This window comes from Temnothorax curvispinosus, unplaced genomic scaffold (assembly GCF_003070985.1).
Source record: "Temnothorax curvispinosus isolate PA1 unplaced genomic scaffold, ASM307098v1 QBEX01004937.1, whole genome shotgun sequence".
Classification (NCBI taxonomy): Eukaryota; Metazoa; Arthropoda; class Insecta; order Hymenoptera; family Formicidae; genus Temnothorax; species Temnothorax curvispinosus.
The window spans coordinates 236572-247084 of record NW_020214717.1 but is presented as its reverse complement, the minus strand read 5'-3'; the positions used below and the strand labels follow the sequence as shown (position 1 = coordinate 247084).

General features: G+C 34.6%; 2 protein-coding genes across 4 annotated transcripts in view; both read right to left on the bottom strand.

Annotated features, from left to right (window-relative positions):
- LOC112454271 (glutamate receptor ionotropic, kainate 2) overlaps positions 1-10513 on the bottom strand; it is a 236688-nt gene that overhangs the window by 142352 nt on the left and 83823 nt on the right. The gene's annotated exons all lie outside the window — the stretch shown is intronic.
- On the bottom strand, positions 3066-3875 carry LOC112454274 (ATP-dependent RNA helicase DHH1-like). Its single transcript, XM_025015569.1, has 2 exons — positions 3765-3875; positions 3066-3691 (listed from the first exon to the last, which is right to left on the bottom strand). The coding sequence occupies exons 1-2, from the start codon at positions 3825-3827 to the stop codon at positions 3194-3196; spliced, it is 561 nt and encodes a 186-aa protein (XP_024871337.1). The 5' UTR covers positions 3828-3875; the 3' UTR covers positions 3066-3193.

Below are 10513 nucleotides of genomic sequence, written 5' to 3'. Positions count from 1 at the left end.
TATATATACATATATATATAATCTGTTCGCTTTATATTGGCGTAGGGAGACCTGAGCGGGTAATACTCGTCTATTGGTTTTCTCGCATCGCCAACATTGCTTCTACACAACATCGTGTAACACGAGTAAATCCCCGTCACAACGCCAAAATTGCCGCATCGCGGCTATAGGATTTCCTATTTTATTTTCCGTTTCGCTTGCGAGTCCCTTTTGTTTAACGTTTCATCGCGGCACGGCGCGGCGCAATGCAGCGCGCGGCGCGGCGCGATGTCTTTTCTCTCCTCTTCTATTCTCAAATGGATTTTGCATAAGAACGCCGGGACGCGCCTCGTCTCGCGTGCAGTAAAGCGCGCATAAGTACTTTCTTTCGGAGGAGATATTCATGGCGAGGTCGTAGCAACTGTGCCATCGGAAAACATTCGTAACGGCTTCCATTCGCGAGTCCTTCGCGATTACACTATCCATCTCTCTCTCTCTCCTCTCTCTCTCTCTCTCTCTTTCTTTCTCAAAAAGCTCGTTCCCTTTCTGCATACGATCCGCTTGGACGGCGAAGAAAAGAATGCGAAATGATGCACGATGCTTTCCGAGGGGGAATTGAGAGGAGGACGCGATAAGATTGAAGGATCCTAAGGATTTGTGAAGGAAAGGACAATGTTGGGGCGTTATTGTGAGAAAAGATATCCTTCGATTCAAGATCTGACAGTACAGCCGTGATATTGCATAAATGATGAATGAAGCAATAAGTGCCATGCGCATTGCATACATGAAATATATTGATACATTATGTGTCAGAATTTTTTCTTTATGGAAATGAAAGTACAACGCATCAGGAAAGTGTTAATCTTAAATAATTCTTATTAACTCTGTGCTATGATTAAATTCGATTATTTTATGCAAAGTAAGGAGGTGATAGGCCAATGAAACGAGCTAAAGAAAAGATATAATATTGAAATAATTTGTAAATATTAAGTAAAAATTAACGTCTTTTTTTCGACTTTATTTATTATTAATCTAATATTATTAATCTTTCTTACAAGTACATTAAGTAAATACAAAAAATAATATTAAATTAAAAATAGTCTTGTTAGTATAATTAAACACTAACTTAAATTAAAATTACCATTGCACATACGTGTTTTACTTAATATTTACAAATAAACCTTATTTCAGTATTACATCTTTTCTTCAACTCGTTTCGTTGACCTATTATCTTCTTACTTTGCATATTACGAGCCTAATTTTCTAATATTACGATTATTGTAGAAATAAATGGCACTGTAAATTATGTTCAGATGTTCAAGAGTAACATTATTAATATATTCCACTATTTGTGTATGCGCTAATTACACACGACTATTATACGCCAATTATACGCGCCAATAACTTCAAAATATTCGCTATAAACTTACAATTTTTTGCTAGCGTGAAATTCTCGAATATCGCGCTTTCATCTTTTTAATTTATAAACTAGGAGGAATTACGCAGGTCAACAAGTTCTCGTTTTACTGCATCAGTGCGAGTGTGTAAAGATTTTTTGCTTACGCGTTAACGGTGAATGCGTCAGGATTTCCAGGCATTTCTGTGCATTTACGTAATCCTTACCTGTCGACTACCGAGATCGCATGTTTCTGTCACTGCGTGAAGCGAGATTCATGCAAAACACATTCATACATTCGACCACTGCGCGCTATTGTAAATTATGTGTGTGGAAAATCGAGATAATTACGGCAAAACTCCTCTTTCGTTCATGTTCACATCGGATTCGTATAAATACTTAAAAGCTGTTAGTTAAAGGAAGTTTTTCGCGTTATTTAACATTAAATTATATTATTCATTGTTCTATTAAAATCTATGGCTTTCAGATAATTCCTGATAATTTACAGATTATAGGGAATATTGTAATAATACCTCTATTGTTGTAACTTATCGTACCGCATTGTTGATTTTATTACTAATAGCTATTCAGAATATTTTAAATCAGCTTATTCGCGATAATAGATTGATTAACAATAATAATATGATAATAGTTTTAATTAATAATAATTCTTGGACTTTAAACATTTCAATTCTACAAAATTTTATAGAATTCTTTACAAATTAAGAACTTGTTTGAAATATCGAAATGATCGAATTCGATATATTCAAAAAATCTAAAAAAATGTTAAAAATATCTTAAAGTTTGAAAATTGGCAAAATTAAATATTTGGGGTATGAGCTCCAAAAAGTGGGATTGAGAGAACCTATCGTTTAAAAATTTAAATACGTTAAGATCTATGGACTTCAAAAATTTAAACATCCCAAAATTTAAAGCCTTAGAATCCCAGAATGTGAAAGCCCAAAGACAATTAAAGTTTAACATTCTAACCACCTAAGGAACTGCAAATTCAACTTTTCTGAAGGCCACAAATTTAAATATTCAAGGATCCACGAATATATTCTAACTCTGTGGTAGAGTAACTTTATTAATGAAAAACTAAGAAAACTTCAGTACAACATGCCATGCTCGGCTTAATATATTCTCGCAACACGTAGACTTTATAAGCTAGGCATTAGTCGAAGAATGGCAAAATGGTGCGGACGTGGTACCGTTCGGAGTTTGTAGGGGAGTTTCCTATAGCCACATCCGGAGGGATCCCGGTATTTCGCGCACCACTATTCAACTCCACAGTTGTGCTTCAGATACTTTTACACAAAAGTCGAAGTTCCGCGAATTTTTTCGCGTTGTTACATATTGTTAAATCCCCTCTGAATCGTAATTCCTTTTTCATATAAGATATATAAAGAGTTGACAAAGTAGATAATAGATAAAAATGTGTCTTGTATTTATTTACTGATATGGTTCTTTGAATAAAAAGAATTTGCTTTCTGGTGCCAATTAATTCAATCTTATAGAGAAAAATGTAAATTTTATCATTTATTTATGTTTATGATTTCGTTTAGTTATTCAATAATTATTGAATATTGTATCGGATATTCGCAATTAGTTTTTTTTTAAAAAGGGAAAATTATATTTGGAAAATTATATTTATTCATATTTAAGCATTCGATATAATTTTGTCGCTATATTTAATTTAGATATTACTCCCAGTGATAATTTATTTTGTTAATTACAAAAATAATTATATTACAATATTTTCCCAATGAAATCTTAATATTTCGCCATTGTTTCCTTCCTTGGTAGTTTTTACATTTCTTATCCTAGTACATATTGTGGTGGAACTGCAGTTGGGATTCCAGTTGGGATTCCATTTGGGATTCCATTTGGGATACCAGTTGGGATTCCAGTTGGGATTCCAGTTGGGATTCCATTTGGGATTCCAGTTGGGATTCCAGTTAGGATTCCAGTTGGGATCTCGTCATTTGCATTTGCCCATGCACTTTCAGGTAACCGTGGTGCACTTGTCCATGCACTTTCAGGTATCCCTGGTACACTTGTCCATGCACTTCCGGATGTTGTTGGGATGTTTCCAGAGGTTGCTTTAGGTTTTCCTAGGGACCGTAACCAAGGCCAAGAAGGCCAAGAGATAGAGCGTTGTTCAGTAGAGTGGAACAATCCAAGTGGATCTATTAATTGACGCAATGGAATTGGGAATGGTATTGATTCCAATAGAGTCTTTGGCCGATTATATGCAATGGGGCTGCCTGGTATTCCTGGTAACACATTTGGGCCGACGGACCAAGGTACTTGTCCCTTTGCGCAAAATAGAACGTCATTATTCTCCAGAAATTCATCAATAAGCGATCATGTTCGAATTAAAACTTACGGATTCCTGGGCCGTGGCGCACACCACGACCGCCAAGACCATGAAGACCACTGTTATTTTCATCTTGCTATCTTGCCAATGCCTGCACTGTTAATGTTTGCATCGCAGTGCACTAACGATATTTATACCGCGCCGCTGACTAACGCGATCTGGTTATCTACTACGCGTCTGTTTTGCCACTTGCGTAGATGTATTCTACTGTCAACTCCATTCTATATAACGAGAATAATTAATAATTAATAATTTCACAATGCATCAATATGTTCCGCATTCTTTTGGTCATATGTCATTGATATGAAATTGCCATATGTGTGCATGCGGAAATGACGTCAGACAAGCGTATTTAAATAGATTCCGTTAAACATCTCTTTAATTAACTTGCAAACGTACTGTGGAATGATATGTTCGCAACATTAACTTAATAGCTTAGTGTAATAAATTTATTTGTGTCTGAAGGGGAATATTCGCCGTAAATCAAAATCTTGTTGATAAACAATTCACTAAAATTGTACAAATTAGAAATTTGCACATGGCTTCCTCATAGAGGAAGTTTTAACTTCCGCAAATTTGGAGATATCGATCTATTTCTAATTTTATTATATTTTTCAATCTTTTCTACCCCTATTTCATATATAATTCTTTTAAATTCGGTTAATTAAACTTAGCTTTATATGCGATCAAAATTATGGACCTTTGATCGCGTATAAAGCTGGATCTAATCAACCAAATCTTAAAAAATTATATATAAAATAAGGGTAGAAAAGACTAAAAAATATAATAAAATTAGAAATAAATTGATATCTCCAAATTTGCGGAAGTTAGAGCAACCACGGACATTTCTAAAAAAATTCAAAAATTTTTTAAAAAAGAATTCCTTTACCGATCATCGCCAAATTCAATACTGCAACCTTCCTTGAATGATACTCTATCAATTAAAAAAAAAAAACATCCCGATATCTCAAAAATTACGGAAGTTAGAGCATATACGGACAACAAAAGCATACATACATACATACATACACACGGACATTTTTTTTAGGCGATATTTCGACGTTTTACAACAATCTGAACATATTGGCAGAAAAAACTCAAAAACCAACTCTTCGTTGGTTTCTTCTACTCCTATTTCATATATAATTTTTTTAAATTTGGTTGACTAAACCCAACTTTATACGCAATCAAAGGTTCATATACGAAATTCACGAAAACAAAGCTTCCTCTATGAGGAAGCAATATTTAGCCTGTGTGATATAACACAAAGATTTTGTATATCTCGTTGAAGATAATTTACTAATAGAGAATGAATATTTAAAACTTGTTTAATTTCTTGTAAACATGAGGCGCAACAAATGCCGTACTTGTCCGGCTCTTTTACTTCACACTAAATGATAAAGATCGCGCATAAAGGTGAGAGATGAGAGCAACGCTATGAACCGACGCAAGCGGAAAACGTTTGGATTTCGGGGATGGACGATGTACACATGGTATACGGCAATCTAGATTTGAATATGCATGAGGATCAAGGCGTATGGCACACAGCTTGCGCCTTCGGTTTATCGTGACTCGAGATATGTTGCAAAGCCATCTCGATGACAAAACAAATAGCATATCGAGAATTATAAAACTCGCATCCAGAATATACGTGGAATCCTCTGGAAAAATATCTGCGCTCTGTGCCGAAAATAACAAGAGACAATTCTATCATCATACTAGCGATGTAGGTGTACATACACGTGGACAATGAATTTGATTGAACACCACGTAAATAATATTATAAATTTACAAAAGAAAATAAATCTATTTCGATTAATTTAATTTAAGTTCATTTAATAATGTTTCTAAAGTTGATACATTATTTAAAATATATTTTCTTAGTTTCAGAATTTTCTCGAAAGTTGCTCCTTTTTATCAAACATTTCATTATTATTTTAACGTCGTGCATTTTTCGTGGGAAGCGCGTTTAGTTTGTTAAATTTGATACTATACATTGAAAATGACTGTCCTTTATAAAATGTTAAAATAACTCGTTAACTTTTTCATTCCATTAAACCCGTTGATATTTTTGTGGAACGTTTTTGGTACCATCTCATTTTTTCGCGGCAGAGAATTGAACACTCTATTGATAAAAGCCCTCGTAACTTCGCTACGACCGGAACACGTCGGCGGAACGATTTTTCATGCGCGAGAGAACAGACAAAGCTCCCTAAAAACCTGTCCAAAGTGTCTCTCTATCGTAAAGATGGAACGGGCAATTATCGTCGATGGATGTCGGTCCATAAGCGTGAAAATGCATCGCGTGAATTAACCGAAAGATCTCCAGCGACTCTTGCGCTGCGTACAACACAACATCTACACCCGCGGTTTTGGTGTTTGCAATCCTCCCACATATAACTCCGTATTTTTGCGAAGTGTACTTTACGAGAATGCGAGTATCCTCTATACGTGACATCGCGTAATACGCGCTAAACCTTCACGCGCGCGCGCGTTGTGAAACTTTATACGTGACACGTGAAACTTTATTGTGATTCAACGTTGCTCCTTCCGTTTATGAAATGTAATTTTCGAAGTACTATTTAAATGCGATAGTTTGGGTTGTACACAGGCACACATGTTCACGTGTGTCGGTTACATAACTTCGGAATTTACATACTCATACGTATTCATATGTAAATTCCAAACTATCATCTTTTAAGTTTCAACTCTCGACTGTCAATTGAACAGGCATGTCTTCAACAGACGTTTCTCACAATCAGTTTATATCACCTCGTTGTAGTGAACAATATCAACAATAATGACCAATGCATAACGATGAAAAACTCACTATATCTCTTTGCTTCTGTTTAATAAAAAATAACTTTCGATTAAAAAAGAGCACTGAATTATAAAATCGTAATCGTTTAACGTTTGAAGTAAGTACAAGAGTATCATAAACATCACCGCGCTGAATTTACCTCTATTTAAAATCGTGAAAGGTTAAAAGTGTTGCAAAAAGCATGAATAGCCGTGCGAAATTTTTCCCGAGTTTATTGCGTATTAATAAAATGTACGAGATTGCGCAGCTACGTGCTTTCACGTGGGATAGTCGCACGTTTTATGATCTCGTTACCCGGCACTCCTATGTTCGTGCAATGGACATCGCGACATCCCAAGACCGTGAACCGAACGACCGCTCTTAGCCGCGTCGCTCTGCGGAAATTGCACCTGCTATTTGCTCACTCGCGACGCGTGCACGTGCGTTTTTGTCGGCACGCTAAAATGCTGGAGAGCGGCAAAATTCGGCCGGCGCGTCTAATAAAGTAACGCGCAATAAGAGAATGACGTACGGCCGCATTACAAATGTCCCGCGTCGACCGTCTGGCTTGCAGCAGCCAGCAGCTAGGATACAGAATGTTATATCGCGTCGCACTAATTGCAGGCTTTAAACGCTGCACGTATGTAATGCATCCTAATTGGGAATGTAGTTCCTGAGTGCCTCATTAATGACGTACGCGTTCCACGACCGACTTTTTCCGCGCCGTTTGTAGGTAAAACAAATAATAAATGAGTCGCACTGTTATTTCAATCGAACGACACAAATTGGAGATTGCGAGGTTGTCAATCGTATTTACATGTCGTATAAACTAACGGGTATATACGCTAACCGTGGATATACACGCTTTTAGCGCTTATGTCATTTATCGTCATTACGTCCGGTCACTAATCGCTTTATATTATCGGTGCTGGAGCGAAAATATTATGTACATATTGAATGCCTTGTTGTACGGTAACTCGCGTTAATAGTAAATAAATTAATATGCGCAGGACATACTGTTACGATAAAAGAAACTTTACTGTCACTTTTATTGACAGATATGAACGAGGGCTTTAATTGATGGTACTTCGGGATGTCTTTATTGAAAAAAACTTCTGAACGCGTTCAGAATGAAACTTTTTCTATCGCTTTTGACTCGCTTGTTTGCTTTTCTTATAATCCAAGTTAATGATGAACATTACTCATCTTTAGATGACATTGTCACTCGTAAGAAAGATGTAAATAAAGATCAGTTATTTGCATCTTCATGTTATTATACTATCTGAACTTATAATTTCTGAACACGCACAAAAGATTACTAAATCAAGGTATAAGGAATATAATATCACAAAAGTGGCAATCAATATAGTTTTTTAAATAAAAACGTTTTAAGAGCGAAAATTACTATACATTTAGATGAGAGTAAGTATTATTATACATTATACTGTATACTGTGCATTGCTTATCTACGCAGTAAAATATATTTTATAAATAAAATACATGCGATATTTATAACGAAAAGATAGATATTATTGTTGAATGTAAAATTTTTCTCGAGACGATGGAATATCTTGATGGAAGGAATCATCATAGAGCTTTACTTTAACGTACGCGAAGTAGGAACAATGTAAATACAGCGCGAAAGCCTTGTCAGAATAATCCAGTTTTATAATGCACTTCATTATGAGGAAGTGGGCTGACGTCCGTTGGGACGGACTGTATGTGTATAGTCGAATAAAACGCGCATATGCACAAACAAGACACAAGACAGCTTTCCCTTTATGCCGCCTTTACATCTTTTTTAAATATTAACTTCAGGAGAACGCGATTCAGAATGCTACCACCGCGTCAGTCTTCAATTTTTTGTCAATTCCAGATTAACGTTGGAAATATTAATTCCGTTTCGAATTGTATTCGCACGAAATGAAATTATCGGTATATTAATATTGCGCGTATTTTAAGCGCGCAATTTTACAATTTTCCGCTTTACGATTGTCTGTATATGTGTTTCTCTTTTTTCATTTTTTATTGAAAAATGCTGAATATAATAAAATAAAACTCGTAAATCATGCGAATAATTTCGACGTTTCCAAAAATCGCTTTAATGTAATATCAGAATATATTTTTATTATTTATGCATTAAAATATATTTCCCCAACGAATTCAATTACCTAATTAAAGTGACTGTGGTAAATTTGAAATTTATTGGTTTCTCGAAAAGATGATCATCTTTACGCTTCTTTTTTTATTAACTGAGAATTACGAAAAAACGTAATAATACAAAAAATTGCATTTATAACGCTCATTCATATAGGTATAACGTATATATTTGTCGAAGAATGTCAGATTGAAAGAATTATAAAACACAATGTTTCGTTAAATTATAATATCTGGTTACTTGGCAAAATTGGATTAATATCAAAAATTGGTTTAAGATAAGCAGCAAACTCAACAAAAAACCCTTTATTTTTGCCAAAGCTGTCATTCTTCCTCCCTCTTTCTCTCTCAACAATATTCTTGTCTGTTATAATATTACCATAATTTTCTGTGACATATAGTTGATATAGTTGCATAATAGAATAGAATAAAACTATTATTACTTTTGTTGCGGAATACAGTAAAAATCATCCCGTGTATGCCCTGCTATGTCACAACTAATTAAATTATCCAATTTAAACGACATATACATATACAGGTCTATTCTAGATAGAAAGTTAATTAAAATTAGTTAGTTCCATTGAAAGTGAAAATAAAAATTGTTATGCAACGTGTGATCATAAAAGCCATGTTTTCTAATTAAACCAAGAAGGTAGAAACAAATGTTTTTTCTAATTTGTCTCCATCGAAATATTGCTCTTGATGTCAGTCAAAGATATAACACTATCAAAATATTTACAGTTGTTATCATTTTTACAAAGATTTAAGGTAAATGTCCCAGTGGTCGGACACGTACCAGTGTCCGACCACATTAGAGAAAAATATTTACTATTTAATTGAACAATTAAAAATAAAAATAATTTTTATTGTAAAAAAAAAACTTTAATATTTGACGATTAATGGGGGAAAAGCTTATTTTTATTTTTAATTGTTTAAATAAATAGTAAATATTTTTCTCCAACAATAATAAATTACATTTCTTTAAAAATTTTTTAGAAATATACGGTTTTCAAGTTTTTCTGTCTGAGACTATTCATTTCATTAAACTGCAGTTTACTTGCAAAGAGAAACATTTTAATTCTGAGAGATTTTGTAAATCTCTTTATTTTGTAAATAACTTTATAAATATATTTGGGTCATTGTACTACTCTCACAAAAAAATAAAAATATTATCGCTGTTCTTTTCCATTAACTGTAAAAAAATATTTTGAAATTTATTAATACAACTAACTGTGCGTATGGTAGATAAAGCAACGCGAAGATGAAATGCGACATTTTAACTCCATATGACACCAGAAGGTATAAAGTACAATAAAAACAATAGTACAAAAGCAGAAAATATGCATTACATATTTTGCTTTGCGTATCAAGTTTACAAAAATCACCATTTGATGTGATTACATTTAGCAACGGAAAAATAGAGCTGCGATTCGATGAATAACTAAAACAATCCGCATTGTATCAGTTGATTCGCATACATTAGCTCTTTCAAAGCGCTCTTTAATAGCGCGCGTTTTCGGAATAATCACTGGGGTTACGGTGAACGGAAGTGCCATCCGAAAATGTTCAGCAAATGAGGGAGTTCTTTGTTGCCGGGATAAATTATAACGACAAGCCGCACAAAGCAGCCACGGCAACGTTTAAATTTACCATTGGGTATACGTTGTCACCTGGTCGGGCAAACAATCCTTTTGGAATGCCATTATGTATTCACGCGCCGGAAACGTATGAAACAAATACCGGCCGACGTATGTAGTTCATTCGCTTACACTTGCGAGAGCGCAATAGAGCGCGGCAGTCG